This window comes from Manduca sexta, chromosome 12, assembly GCF_014839805.1.
Source record: "Manduca sexta isolate Smith_Timp_Sample1 chromosome 12, JHU_Msex_v1.0, whole genome shotgun sequence".
Taxonomy (NCBI): Eukaryota; Metazoa; Arthropoda; class Insecta; order Lepidoptera; family Sphingidae; genus Manduca; species Manduca sexta.
Window position 1 is genome coordinate 3,409,507 of NC_051126.1, and position 14,554 is coordinate 3,424,060.

Here is a 14,554-nt window from a genome sequence, read left to right on the forward strand (position 1 = left end):
ACAGACTTGTTATCACAGCATTGCTGTCCTTAGATAAAAACGTCTATGAATAAGGGAGTTTTAATCATTAAGAAATACTGTAAGTTATTACAGTACGGGTGTTCATTGTCGGCAGTGATCACTTACCATTGCACTCAAAGGCTCTTTAAAGTCTACTCCAAAATTTAAGAACGTATTTCTAAAGAAATCTTGCCATTATCAACCTAAAGGAGGATTAAAGATTTGTCACAGAATCTGTAGATAAGCTCTAAGAATGTTAGCAATGTTTTCGGATTTAGTTGTTATCAGCTCTGAACTGATGAATGACCCAGTTCGAGCTGGCGATATATCACAGCTTATCGTTGGGACCGAGAAAGATCTTCGATAACGGCGCTCCGTGTAATAAATTTATAGCAGTATTGTTAAGTATGTTTGGAACATTTTTATATTTAAAAACCTGTAGTACCTATATTCTGCAATAAAGGATTTCCATTCTTATTCGATATCTCTTGAGCGGTTGGGAAGTATTATATTCATTATGAAGGTGAACCACTTAAAGCATTGTAATGTTAGCCGGCAAACACGACAGCTACATGACATTACGCGTGTCACCTTATTATGTAGTATATAAGGTTATATTCCCGTGACACACGTAAATGTCATGTAGCTGTCATGTTTGTCGGCAAACATTCCGATGCTTCATGGATCAATCGTTGCTGTAAAAGAAACAGTAGACCTTTCATTCAGTATTGATTTTACACTCGTCATTACTCAACTTAAGTTCTTAGATTGTAGCTGTGGAGCTAAAGTATCCCTAATAACAGTGGTGTTATTAGACGATGATGTTGTAGTGGCGAAGGGTCCATTTAACCCGATTCCTGCCGGCTTCCTTTTACGTAGAATATTATAATTATCATTAGAACGATTTGCAGACCTTATTTATGCATATTCGTACCTGTATGTTGTGTCGGGTCCCCTTTCGGTAAATTTCACCCTTCGCCAATGTGATGTCAATGATTAGGTAGGAAAAAAATCGGATCTTTTTTGATAGGTCTATTATCTGTGACTGTTAGACGGTTTTTAGAGATGGCATTCCAAATGATCTACAAATGCCGTGCATTAAAGAAAAATCGTTATAACTCAATATGTTGTCAGACGAAGAACATGACAATAATAATGTCATTGAAATAATCCAAATAAGTTTAATATAATTAGGATTAGGGAATTTCGTAGAAAATGTTTACGCCTAAATTTAAAACGACGGACATATCATAATACATAATGCTATATTCAGTTATAACCCGTCAATTGTAGCACTAGCAACGCTGCACTATATATGAAAAATATAATTACCAAACACTCACGCCTTTTAACTCGCAAACGGTAAGCAAAAGCGAAACTGGTGCACTCACTTTTCGCTATACATATTCCTCCCACGATGTGATACAAGGCGAGCCTATCGCCATATTGCACATAAATTTCAGATTCCGAGCTGATACTGAGTAAAAAAAAACCCAATATTACTTTTCCGGACCCGGAGATCGAACCGAAGTCTCAGCACTGCAGTCGTACTGTATACTACTACGCCATGCCACCGAGGCAGAAGTATATATAAATACCAAACCATTTATTAATTGCATATCAATTCTATGTATGTATATTACCTTGCACGGATAACCAAACAGATTTACCGACTGATGGCCAGATTAGATAAATATTAAAATAACATGTATTTTACAATAAATACATATTATTACATGCGCAGTTAGCTATCTAATGGAAATCATTTGTACAGCATTTATAGTCCTATATTTATAATTATAAAATCATTGTATTTTCCAATTTTGTTTAGTCTGTTGTCATCTTTCTGATATACTATAGAGAATTTGTTTTTGGCATCTAAGGGAGGAACACTTGATTTACGTTTCATATAAATACTGCTTTTAAATAAACGAGGTGGAACTATTGTTTCATTTAGGTTACCAGAAATGTAAATATATTTTTTATACCGTCTCAAATAAATGAGTCTGCTTCCACGTGTCCAATAGAAATGCGCATTCCTGTGGCAAACCAGCGCATAAACAGCTGAGCTATACTCATAACTCGACACGATGTCAAAGTGACTCCTTCTGCTCTAAACATACAAAATTTATGCTATGGAACCCTTGCTGCTAGCTAATAAATTTAAGTGCACATCCATAACAGGACGTGAAGCAGAGTAAACAGACGGGTAGAGAGGGGGTGCAATTGACCTATCGATTAATTGTGTTGGCCGTGTGGCCCGCCTTCAGGACGCCTACAACTCTAATGGGTTCTGAAAGCATGACGCAATTCATCGATTAAGAAAATTAAGCTTAACGAGCCAACAATAATGCCTTTAATGAAAATGGTCTTTTTAGCGGTATATTCCAGAAATTGACTGGCACGTGTTGGCGAGATACTATTAGTGGGAATTTGGATAGCGCGCGTAGGAACAGACTTTTATGTCCAAAATCATAACAGACTTGTTACCCCGCAAAACATAATAATGACAGAGTAAGTAGCAGCAACTTAATACAGATTTATTCCATGCAACCAAACACCTCATTAAACCAGTTATTCCAAGCCATCGTACTCAATGAAAGGAAACGCAATATTACAACACAAGGCTGGACATTTTATACGGCTGCGTTTATACATTTCTTTTAAAACTGCTTCGTTGTTTGAATGAGGCATTGTCAAAGCGTTAACACGGTAAGATTGTCAGAAACCGGCGATCCGTGATGAAACCAATGAAGTAGAGTTTATAAAGTGGTAAGTCTTATTAAATCTGAATGTGACAATACAGTGTCTATTTCTGCCGCGATGATTTACTTCTGCTTGAAGAATATTCAATCTGGCTAATATAAAACGTAACATTTAATGTAACGTTAAGTATTAACGTATTAAATATTAAGTAGTTACTAAGTGTAATTATTAGTTGGTAGATTTTAGTTGTAATTTACCTTTTTTATTGCAAAATATCAACATTGCGTATTAATTTGTGAGTTTTGTGTACTCCTATAATTGGTACACACATCAGAATGTGACTTTACTACTTTTATGTTATAAACCAGAAATATGTGTACTGTTGGAGAACCATATTTAAATAAATAAAATAAATAAATAACGTTTGTATTAGTGACGAGTGGACCTACAGACCCATGCAGTGCTTTCGAAAAGTTCCGAGTTGTGTTACTACTGAATGATATTGAAGCTTACTCGCCTCGTTATTTAGCTGCAGAAAAAACATGTCATTCCATTGAAATTACTTTCCTTTAACGTTACCAATGACGACTTCTGAATAGAGATAGCGCAGCGCTTTCTAATTTCATTTCCAGAAAGCCTACGCAAGTCCACAGACTCCCTATGGAAACAGGCTGTTCACGGTGACACTTCAGTTCAAAACAAACGCAGCATTATGTTCACAATAGTTACGTAACAAAAGCATGCGATTGTATGTTAATCGGCTTGATTACATCCAAATTTGTTAACGGGATGATTTAATAGCCGCGGCGACATTAGGCGGCTCACACACGGCCGTATTATCACTATTGAACGTAGATTCGCAAAAAGGATCCAACCCACAATGTGATCCAAAATGAGCCGAGTACGCCAAATTAGTTCTATTCTATAAGTTCTATATTTTCCATTAGTAAAAACATCTTAGTCAAAATATGTTAATTTGAACTTATGATAACAAAATATAAAATAGAAAACCAATGAGAAAATAAAAAATACGATTTAAATTTCAATCTTTACCATCTCAAAAATGTAATTTTGTGGGTTGGATCCTTTTTGCCTATCTACGTTCAATTAATAATTATCGGCGAGTTAACGCCCGGCTGGACAATTAGGAAAAGTAACGATTCTGTCGTGTTTCATTTTACTCTGGATCTCGTTAACAAATATTCGAATAAATAAAAGTGTATATGTTTCGAATAAATGATTTTTTTCAATGGTCCATATCATACTAATAACATGTTATCAATACAGTTATTTTATATTTTTATCCATCTGTTTATAACTGACAAAGGACATTCAAGTTTTTTTACAAAACATGCCTTTAAATGTAAATAATAAATCTATAATAATACATATTATTATCTAGCCTAAGGTCTAATAAGTTTATTGTAGCACTATCATAAAGTGACTTAAGCATCGTGGAGTAGGTTCTAGAACTTACAGTGACGGTCTGTGGTAAAATCATGATAAAAGTAACCGAAGAAGATATTTATCAAGCATTTTAAATTCAAATAAATTATAAATTAAATATTCATAAAATAATCAATTATCTTTTTATTACATAAACCAGCTGTGACTAATTAATGTATTGGATAATCTAAACAGTCAAACAAAAACAAGAAAGTTGTTGCCCAATCAAATGTTATAAACAAAACATTCACTTTCATTGATTTCAAACTAGTACCTTATAATTAGATCAAAATTACAAGCTAAGTGCGGAAAAAGGAGTCCATAACCATAATCATTACTTCAAAATATACCCATTTTTAATTACTTAATGTTATTTACAAAATATGGAATTATATGCAATTACAAATAGTTATTTTATCTTACTTCTACATCTTACTTTTATGAATATTATCAATGTGAAAGTTCATGAAAATCTTTGGTTGTCTGTATGAATGTAAGAAGTAAATGCAGAAACAACTGAATGTATTTTGGTAAAATTTTGCTCACAGTTAGACCATGTATTACCATGGTTAGTTAGACCATGTTTTTCCATGTATACCATGTATTACCATTAACATATAGCTTCCATGGGAAATAATATTTTTTCTTAACTGTTTTTTTAATAGACCTTACTGGCATTGTATGGTGCTTAGAGACGTTCCTGCCCACTACTTAGGTAATTTAAAAAAATAACATCTAACTATACCTACTCACTGTCAGATACAGGTTTCTCCTCCAAAATACATCCTCAAATAGAACAATACCTTCCTCAACTATAAATCTTGAATATGGAAGTATAATAGGTAGCAATAAATTATTAGGCAAATTAAGTAAATGGTTTAAATTTCTGTCTGTAAGATCAAAAAACACCAATATGTATTTACCTCATTAAAATTAATTAAAATATTTTCTACTAAGAAACAAAATTAATTATATGCAATAGACATGGAATATTTATATTTTGGAATTTTCCGATACATCGATGATATACATACATTTTTACTAATGATGATTGATATTACATTGATTGAAATATTAAAAAAATCTGTGAAATATTTTGAACACTGAAAACAATGAGGATTCAAAATCCATAAATAATATGAGATATTATTTATGGATAGAAAATATTGGAATACATATTTACACAGTATAGATTACTTTAGACATACATCTTTCTTACTAATAATATAAATCACTGTTTCACTATTACAAGGTACTATGTTATATTTGATTTACAAATAGTGTTATGTACTACATGATTCTAAGTCTCATTTATTAAAAAAATCCAATTCTTCCAATAGATAAATAAAGAAAATTATTAGTAAGTTGAACATTTTTAATCTCATTTATGCAAAATAAGTAAAAATTAACTTGTAAATAGTGAGCCAGAGAATTAATGTAGTTTGTGAAGATTCATGAGAAGTAATCACCAAAAGTCTTGAACAGATTTGGATATTTGGCAAACAGATAAGACCATGTCCTAGATTACGATATAGACTCCTTTTAACCTAGCAAAGTATGGTGGGACTTTTATACCGAAAAATCCTTTAGGGAGTACATACAGGCAACATGTAATAGGGTTTTATAGTAAATACTAATCACAGATAAGAATCTAATAAAATCTCATTAGAGTTAAAAATAATCACAATTATCTATTCTACAAACAATTCAGTATGTATGGCTTCATCTGTTAATGTTATTGTTTGTTACATTTGTATGGTTACAAGTTTACAAACATATGCATCTTCTCTTATCATGTGGCTGCATCTGAACGAGATCAAATTAGTATTTAAGATAACTCAAATTGCTATCTCATTTGCATCAATACCAATTATTCTAGATTAAGATTGAATATTAGTCATTTTTACATTTTTTGGTATATTATATATTGAAACTTGAAATGGGGAATATAAAAATGTTTTGTATTATATTTGAAAACATAATCTAATATTAAGTTTATTGAGTAGTGGCCATTATCAGGAATATTAGCTTATGTGCAATCAGATCCCAGTATAATGTAGACATATATTTATAGAATGTGTGTATGTGATATTTTATTGCACTAAAATGTAATGTTACTTTTATTTTAGTTTAACAAGGTAAAATGTATTGTGTAAAGATAAACAATGTTAATGTGGGAATCATAGTAAACAAATATGAGATAAATTCAAGAATTAAATAACACTAACTTAGTGATAATAGATAAATAAGTCTATCCAAAAAATAATTACACTGATAAGTCATAGATAAAATAATGTTCATGCAAAAAGAATCATATGAAATAAATTTGCGACAAAATTATTTCTCCCAGAAGAAAGTGAAAAGATAATATATTTTATAGCGATATAACGTTATATACGGTCTGACCGCTGACGATTGCCGACGACGTATGTTTACACGGTCACCAGCTTTCCCTATCACTCGGCAGTCAGCAGCCACCAAATGGCAGCTCGTCGGAAACGTACTCGCTGGTCACTAGCCGCATTAGATCAAAACATTGTGTGCACACTAACGGTACGTGTGTAACTCAACCCTTTCACGCGTGCTAACATATGGCCATGGCAACGCGCTCCTAGCTATCGCTCCAATTAATGCACTCTACATGACACGCAAACACCTCTAAATACGACCTTGAATTACCTAAATTAAATGTGACGAAAGCCTCATACGTAGCGAGTGTCCGATTGATTTTTCTGTGCCACAGTTTTTTTCTCATATCTCATTAGGTTTCGTTGCTAAAGGGTCGTATCGCACAAGTACACTTACCCTATTCTCCGGGGCCGATATCAGGTCACTGCACTCGCAGCTTTCCATATTTCATACCACACAAATTCACACACGATATCATTTTCGTCAAAATGCACAAACAAAAAAAACCAACGTGACGAGAGGAAGCGCATCGTCCAAGCTTCAAATTTATACTGACAGCCATGCTGCTGATGAGTCCGTCTTTATTGTGGACTTGTGCGCTGATTGGCTCTGCGCAGGTTGATAAAAAATATTAATTGCAAGCTTCCACCAATCGCGTGCGAGGATTTCAGAAATTCTTGATTGTTTGCCAAAATTGTGTGATTGAAATGCAATATGTTCCACGTTTTATTTTTTCATACCAGATATATATGTAATATTATTTAAAGGATCTATAATTAGAAATATTTCAAGATATGCAGAAACTGCCTGTTTAGTGATTTTTACACATATTTCTAGACTGCGAAAACCTAAAACCTTACGAAGTCTCATTTGTAAATAAATCTTCAAAAGAACGCAATGTCCCAGTGCAACAAACAAAACGTTCACGTCATATCGACGTGACAGTGCAGTACTCATCTCAATAATATCGATATTGCATAAAACATTTCAGTATTCCATCTCAAGAGAGATGTTATTGTATCGAAAAGATAAATATAATACGTAACTTAAATAATTAAATTCTCATCGATATCAGCTACGAGTTGAGTTACAAAAATTACTAGCATATAACTTATGGCGATATTTTATTTGTTTCAAATAATGTGCTTATTTGCTTTGTCTGTCTTCTAATTTAAACTGATAGTTGATAATATTTTGTTAAGGAAGCGGATAGATTATTAAATTTGTTACATTTTGCAGCTATAGTTTCCTACGTATCTAAATTACAATAAATTTTAAAATCAAAACCTATAATAATATTATAAAACTGTATTTAAGGTTCATGGTTAAATGCGGCGTTGACTAAGTTATTATTATTGATTTTGATAATATAGTTGTATTATATCGATATATTTAATCACTCATTGCTGTACATCTCTCTGGGGGACATCTGTCAATGTTATAATTTTTTGGTTATTTTGTCTGTCAAAGGATCAAAACAGCATCGTGAATATATCCATAATTTCAAATAAACATAAAATATGGGAAAGAGAAATAATAAAAATCAGGAGAGAAAAAAGAAAGTAAATTTAGTTTTTGATGAATCTAAAAGAAAGTAAGTTTGCGATCTCATTGCACATTATGTTTAATGCTTGCATGTGGAAGTTATTGTAACGTGTATTAATTTTATTCAGGGAGTTTTTATGCGGTTTTCGTAAAAGAAAACTGGAACGAAAGAAGAAAGCCCAAGAAGAACTACAACGCTTATTGAAAGAAGAAAAGAAACGAATCAAACAGGAGGTAAATTAAGTTTATTAAATAGAACTTATAGTATGGATATGCATTTTTTTCTCGTTCAATATGAGTATTGAGTATATATTATAAATTTTCAATTCTGATATATAATACTTCAAAGGTATTTGCTGAAGAAGGATCAGTATTTTAGGAGTATTGGGAGACATAATTATTAGTAACAAATTTAATCTACTATAATGTAATGCAAACATGAATTCTTTACTTCCTTATAACTTGTCTTCTGCCAACTTTATAAACTAAAAATGTCATGTGTACACTATGTCTTGGGCTGTAATTCAAAATTAATGAAATTGAAATTTCCATATCATGCATATATTCGTATTATAAGATAATTAATAACATTGACATAGAACATCATTACCTGCTGGAGGCCATAGGCTGTGAAATTGTAACCTGATTATCGGTTGATACAAGAACTTTTCTCCAGACCAGCATTCAGGCTGCTATTTCATTATTTAGGTCTTTACCATTATTAAGAAATGTTATAAAACCACTTCAGATAACAACACTCATTTTGTTTACTCAATTAAACTTATTTCATATTTATTTCAGAACAAGGAATCATATAAAAAGTTAATAGTGTCCAGTCGTCCTATACCAGATATTGAGCAGTTACTGCAAGAAGAATACGAAGATGAAGATGTAAATGTAAAGATAGTTGAATTATCTTCAGACACTCTACAGAAAAAAGATTTGGTCATTGGTGAAAATAGACCCAAAGAACCTATAGCAAAAAAGGATGTTAAAAAGAAATCTGAGAAAAATGTTCAAACTGTTCCCGGCATGGATTCTGAAGAGGAAAGTGAGGAAGAAGTAGAGGAAGAACAGGAAGATGACAAGTTAAAGACTAAAAAGGATATAAAAAGGATGTTGAAGAAACAAGCAACTAAAAAAGTGCAGAAGAGTAAGGTTTTCCAAATGAAAAACAAATTGGAAAGGGTGAAGAATAAAAAGAAATCACAGCAGAAGAGTAGGCATATGGGTAAAGTTGAACAAAAGAAAGATAAATCCAAAAAGAAAAATAATTTTAAAAGAAAACATAAATAAAACTTGAATTGAAAAAGTATTTTATTTTTATAATAAAAACATACAACAAAAAGATCTAAACTGAGGTAGTAACATAAATGCCATATGTATCACTTAAAATACTTATTAGAGGTAGTGAAAAACAACCTTACATTTAAAAAGTTGAGATTGCTTTTAAAAAACATGATCTTACTTTATATAAAGTAGTGTTAAATTTAGGAAATCCCATTTACCAAAATTACACTTTATAATAAATTGTAAAATATACTCTTAAAATACCAATAGTATACTATTGACAACTGTACTTTTATGTGGCCATATGCAATTACTTTTTCTGGCATTCTTTTTTTAATACTCGATTTTTTAAATTTATTACCAGTATGATTTTAATTAAGTACTACTGTACGTCAACCTTGCTGTGCTTCCTGGTTTTTCAAAATCATTATCACTGCTTGCATCTTTAGTATTTTTACTTCAACCTGACTCATCTTGTAACTCATTGGTAGTCACTTTAACTCTTGGTGATTTTGATTTGACAACTTCTTTCAATTCTTTATCACTAGGTGATACATTATCATTCATATTATTTTCACTGGACTCTAATTTTCTCTTATTATTTGTCTTCTTCTTTTGATTGTTTGCTTGAAATTTTTTTTTGCTTATTTCTGTCTTTGCATCAATTTTAAAATCATACAAATCAGGGTCAGGTTCCTTCTTATGCGTTATTTTCTTTTTCTGAGATTTTATTTCCTCTATATTAACTTGTCTTCCAATTTCACCCTCATTGTCCTCAGTTACTTCAGTTTTAATGTCTTTTGCAGGTGATGCTTTAGTAGTTTTGTCATCTTTTATTGGAGTTTTTTTGGGTGATTTCCTTCCCAAACCACTTGAGGGGCAAATGTCATTGTTAAGGCACTCATGACACATTGGACCTATGGGTAAGCATATAGTCTGCCCAAAACCCACCATGAGATGATTGACTTCACTCCACAATTCATATGGAATCCAAGTTTCCAAAGCTCTGCGAGTGTCTTCTGGAGTGCTGGTTGGTTTTTTTACCCATCCAATCCGGTTACTTATTCTGTGTACATGGGTATCTACACCTAAAAAAAAATATAAAATTTAATGAATGGGGTGTATAATCTATAGGTGTGTGTTTTTTTTAAATAAATACATGTTTACGAATATAATTATCCTAATAGATTAAAGAAAAAGATACAAATTCACCCCTTACCAATGCCAGTGATTTTGTTCCATGCAACTTTCATGCAAATGTGAGCCATTTTAGGTCCCACACCAGTCAGTTTGCACAATTTCTCCGCTGAATCTGGTATGTCCCCATTGTACTGTTCTTTCAAGGTTTGTGTAGTTTTCTTTATGTACTTCACTTTAGTCTGAAATATTCAAACATATTTTTTAAATGTAAAGTGACACATATATTATAACCTGCCATAGTTTTTAACTGTTTTAGCACATTTACTGCTGCACTAACAAAATGAATTATCCATCATGCACAAAGGTGTTGTCCTGCACTGGCGTTCCATTGTGCAACATGAGTGAATGACACAAATTTCAGACAACACTCCAGTTGTATGCTAGCCGCACGCATATTAGCCCAAAATAACATGAGTGTTGCATGCGCCATAGTCAATGTGTTAACACATAAATTTATTGTGTACAAATACAAACTGTTAAACTTAAATAATTCTTTCCTAAGAAATAGGAAAAAATAATACCTTCCAGAAACCAACAGGATATATAAGATTCCCCAACTCTTCATCACTCATCTCCAACACACTATCAATGGTGAGCCCTCGCTTCCGCAACCGCTCCATGGCTGCGAAGGTGACTTGATCTTTAGTCTGACTTGACAGCATCAAGGATATCAGGCTCTGATACCTGTACACCTAAAATTATTATTTTGCCTTAATAATTTCTGAGTCGCACAACTATTTTATTCAGAATAACTCGTCTTGTAATTTTTATGACTAAAGTTTGTTATGGTACATACTGGATTGTTATAATATTTATACTGCAAGTCAAGAGAAATTTGCGACAGTCTAAATAAAGTGACATTTCTTTTTCAACTTTAAATAAATAATAAACACTCGATTATTGTTAAAGTATGTACTGTATACAAGGACAGATACCTCAGGTGATGCGTTCAAATCCATGCTCATATGGCACCCCATAGAATCGACAGGCGCATCATTATTTGCTCTCATGTTTCGCAAGTTTACTAGAAATTCTCGCCATTTTGGTGGTTCCCACAAACCTGAAGCTTCCTACAATAAAATCGAAGTGCTAACATAAACTTAGAGTAATGAAAATTATTACAAGAAAAATATAATAAATTAACATTTTTGTAATATTTGTATAAATATAAAATATACCATTTTAGGTGGAGGATCCTCTTCATATTGTATTTTTATATGCGGCTTCTTTTTATATTGATATTTATTTAGCTCTGAATATGTATTCTCAATACTTTGAGTGCTAAGTTGTGGCTCACTCAGAGGCGCAGAAGCTATATTACTTGTGCCAGGTTTTTCTTCATTGTTATTATCATTTTTAACTTTTTTATATTCGGGAAAAACACTTGAGCTAGACTTTTTTATGTTTGCTTTACCGCGACGCATAATTGTTTTCCATAAGCCGTCAATCTTAAACAAAGAAACAAATGAAACCGTTAAACTTTATCATTAAAATGTAATTGATACATTTTTATGTATTATCCGAAAAGACAATTAATTAGGTAGGTACTCAACGAGATGACGAGAAGTATGAAGTAAGAAACAGAGTAAGAAAACTTTGTTATTGCGCGCTTTTTATGAAAATTGTATTCAATAAATTGAAGAACCACAGACGCTACACCGAAAGTATGGAATCGACTGTAGAACCTTGGGCAACCTTGGGTATACGTTCGAAAATTTTAATAAAAAAATAAAATATATGCAGTAAATATGCTAATACGTGTATAAACGTGCAAATCATGACTTGAAAAAAAAAAGAATAAATATTTTACCTTATTGTTATGCTATTTCAAAGTAGATCGAGTGACCATCGCATAAGAGCAAAATTGGACAAAGGCATTATATTATATGATAATGTTGTGTATTTTCATTTTTGATGGTCTTACCTTGCGTATCATTGTTCAAGGATATTTTTTCATAAAATTTTAGAATTTTCCATGAAATATAATATAATTCTCTTTGTTTAGAATTGTCAGTGTGCAATGCTCGATTAATGAACTTGATTTTCATACGGATGAAGTATACGTTTAAGTTTTATACTAATATCTTAACAGTTATCAAATAATGTGAACAAGCCGTCTGTGGAATAAACATATTTCTTATATGTACTCGATTGTATTATAATTCTCTTTGCTCGATTCACTCGATTAATAAACGTATCAAGTAGTACGTCACTACAGGACAGCCAACTGTCAAGCATTTGCTGTCAAGTGGGAAACTGTTTCAGACGAGACTTGTAGAAGAAATAATAATACGAAATAAAAGATAAACATAATAGTTAAAGAAGTTGAACTACATTAAAACATGGTGGAATTACTTCTTGACCCAAATATAAGGTTATGGGTGTTTTTGCCCATAGTCATTATCACTTTCCTGGTTGGTATCGTGAGGCACTATGTGTCGATCATTTTATCGTCTCAGAAGAAAATCGAGCTACTGCAAGTACAAGACAGGTGAAGCTTTGCACAGCCTTCCTATTTAATGTGAATTTTATAAATCATTGATAAGTTTGTAAATATAACCTCCTTGTTTAGTCAAGTCATGATACGTGCAAGACTGCTGCGTGAGAACGGTAAGTATTTGCCTCGACAATCGTTCGCCATGCGCCGCCACTGGTTTAACAACGAAGAGACGGGATATTTCAAGACTCAGAAAAGAACTGCCACATCACAGGTATCATTTTGTTACTTATTAATAATATTACTTGTTGTTAATACAAAGCTTACTATACTAGTCTGAGACATCAGTTTAATATCATTTATATTTATCTTCAAATTTCAGAACCCGATGACTGACCCAGGCATGATGACTGATATGCTGAAGGGTAACGTGACCAATGTGCTGCCTATGATTGTAATTGGAGGCTGGATCAACTGGATGTTCAGTGGATTTCTTACGAGTATGAATATTAACAGTATTTTAATAGAATTCATATTGACAATACCTTAATTCTGTATTTCCTGTGTGTACACAGATTGTATGTGAAAAATATCTGCTTATTTGAATTTTAAATTCAAGTTTGTATAGATGTTTATTAGAACTACACACAGAAACTGCTAAACTGATTTGGATGAAATGTGATATACATGTAGGCTATGACTCAGTTAACATAATAGGCTGCTTTTTATCTCATGAAAATACACAGTGGACTCTTATTCAAGGAAAGGCCTACATTTGATTTGGGTTACACAAGCGCCACCTAGTGTGATATAATGTAGCTGACATAAGACATTTATTTTTCAGCCAAGGTTCCATTCCCCCTTACAATCCGTTTCAAGCCCATGCTCCAGCGAGGTGTGGAGCTCACTTACCTGGATGCCTCCTGGGTATCCTCAGCTTCCTGGTACTTCCTCAATGTGTTTGGTCTGAGGACTATTTATGCCCTGGTTTTGGGAGAAAATAATGGTGAGGCAAAAAAATAATTAAATATATCTTTTTATGGTGACTAATAAAAAAGTTTTAAAATATTATTTACTTGTTAAACTGTTAATATATTTTTTTAAATCTTCACAGAATTTGAATTACAATGTATTTAAGAAACTTACTATAACAAATAGTACATACAATATTTTTGTAAAATATTCCATATAATAATACATCCTCATTCCATTTTAGCCGCTGATCAATCAAAGATAATGCAAGAGCAGATGTCTGGTGCTGCCATGGCCATGCCTCCAGACCCAAAAGCAGCCTTCAAGGCAGAGTGGGAAGCCCTTGAGATCACTGAGCACAAATGGGCTCTTGCTACAGCTGAGTCAGATTTGTTAAATAGTTCTGAAGAATAATTTTCTAGTGTAAAGTTAATGTGTATGGTGAGAGTGATCAGTTTATTAATATATTTATTGACTATGATACGGCTATTATTGATTTCTTTCTGAGTGATGTGGAGTGAGTAGAACTAAATAAAAATATGAGATAAT

General features: G+C 32.4%; 4 protein-coding genes across 8 annotated transcripts in view; 2 read left to right on the forward strand and 2 right to left on the reverse strand.

Moving 5' to 3' along the window:
* Positions 1-7,192, reverse strand: part of LOC115444810 (TATA-binding protein-associated factor 172) — a 61,413-nt gene extending 54,221 nt beyond the window's left edge. For both annotated transcript variants that reach the window (XM_030170724.2, XM_037437763.1), the window contains exon 1: positions 6,958-7,192. The gene's annotated coding sequence lies outside the window, so the exon portion shown is untranslated. The remainder of the gene's footprint in view (positions 1-6,957) is intronic.
* Positions 7,193-7,954: 762 nt separating this feature from the next.
* Positions 7,955-9,418, forward strand: LOC115444818 (nucleolar protein 12). Its single transcript, XM_030170744.2, has 3 exons — positions 7,955-8,155; positions 8,235-8,340; positions 8,908-9,418. The coding sequence occupies exons 1-3, from the start codon at positions 8,082-8,084 to the stop codon at positions 9,400-9,402; spliced, it is 675 nt and encodes a 224-aa protein (XP_030026604.1). The 5' UTR covers positions 7,955-8,081; the 3' UTR covers positions 9,403-9,418.
* Positions 9,406-12,671, reverse strand: LOC115444814 (endonuclease III-like protein 1). Of its 4 annotated transcripts, none has more exons than XM_030170736.2 (6): positions 12,521-12,671; positions 11,775-12,044; positions 11,532-11,666; positions 11,118-11,288; positions 10,616-10,775; positions 9,406-10,484 (listed from the first exon to the last, which is right to left on the reverse strand). In XM_030170736.2, exons 1-6 carry the CDS (start codon positions 12,530-12,532, stop codon positions 9,856-9,858), a joined length of 1,377 nt encoding a protein of 458 aa, XP_030026596.1. In that variant the 5' UTR covers positions 12,533-12,671; the 3' UTR covers positions 9,406-9,855. The 4 variants fall into 4 exon arrangements, with proteins under 4 accessions (XP_030026596.1, XP_030026599.1, XP_030026597.1 ...); XM_030170739.2 differs by lacking the exon at positions 12,521-12,671 and adding an exon at positions 12,407-12,425; XM_030170737.2 differs by lacking the exon at positions 12,521-12,671 and adding an exon at positions 12,150-12,369.
* A 146-nt stretch (positions 12,672-12,817) lies between these two features.
* Positions 12,818-14,492, forward strand: LOC115444817 (ER membrane protein complex subunit 3). Its single transcript, XM_030170743.2, has 5 exons — positions 12,818-13,087; positions 13,169-13,307; positions 13,416-13,533; positions 13,878-14,039; positions 14,250-14,492. Exons 1-5 carry the CDS (start codon positions 12,939-12,941, stop codon positions 14,417-14,419), a joined length of 738 nt encoding a protein of 245 aa, XP_030026603.1. The 5' UTR covers positions 12,818-12,938; the 3' UTR covers positions 14,420-14,492.
* Positions 14,493-14,554: the final 62 nt, after the last annotated feature.

What these genes read in the sequence shown, in the direction of transcription:
- LOC115444818 (XM_030170744.2), top strand. Translation starts at nt 8,082, where the DNA reads ATGGGAAAGAGAAATAATAAAAATCAGGAGAGAAAAAAGAAAGTAAAT. An exon ending in TTTGATGAATCTAAAAGAAA is followed by an intron (nt 8,156 to 8,234) that starts GTAAGTTTGCGA and finishes AATTTTATTCAG; the next exon opens with GGAGTTTTTATGCGGTTTTC. An exon ending in AGAAACGAATCAAACAGGAG is followed by an intron (nt 8,341 to 8,907) that starts GTAAATTAAGTT and finishes TATTTATTTCAG; the next exon opens with AACAAGGAATCATATAAAAA.
- LOC115444814 (XM_030170736.2), bottom strand. An exon ending in AGGATCCTCCACCTAAAATG is followed by an intron (nt 11,667 to 11,774) that starts GTATATTTTATA and finishes ATTTTATTGTAG; the next exon opens with GAAGCTTCAGGTTTGTGGGA. An exon ending in ATTTGAACGCATCACCTGAG is followed by an intron (nt 11,289 to 11,531) that starts GTATCTGTCCTT and finishes TAATAATTTTAG; the next exon opens with GTGTACAGGTATCAGAGCCT.
- LOC115444817 (XM_030170743.2), top strand. Translation starts at nt 12,939, where the DNA reads ATGGTGGAATTACTTCTTGACCCAAATATAAGGTTATGGGTGTTTTTG. An exon ending in CTACTGCAAGTACAAGACAG is followed by an intron (nt 13,088 to 13,168) that starts GTGAAGCTTTGC and finishes CTCCTTGTTTAG; the next exon opens with TCAAGTCATGATACGTGCAA. An exon ending in GGTTTTGGGAGAAAATAATG is followed by an intron (nt 14,040 to 14,249) that starts GTGAGGCAAAAA and finishes ATTCCATTTTAG; the next exon opens with CCGCTGATCAATCAAAGATA.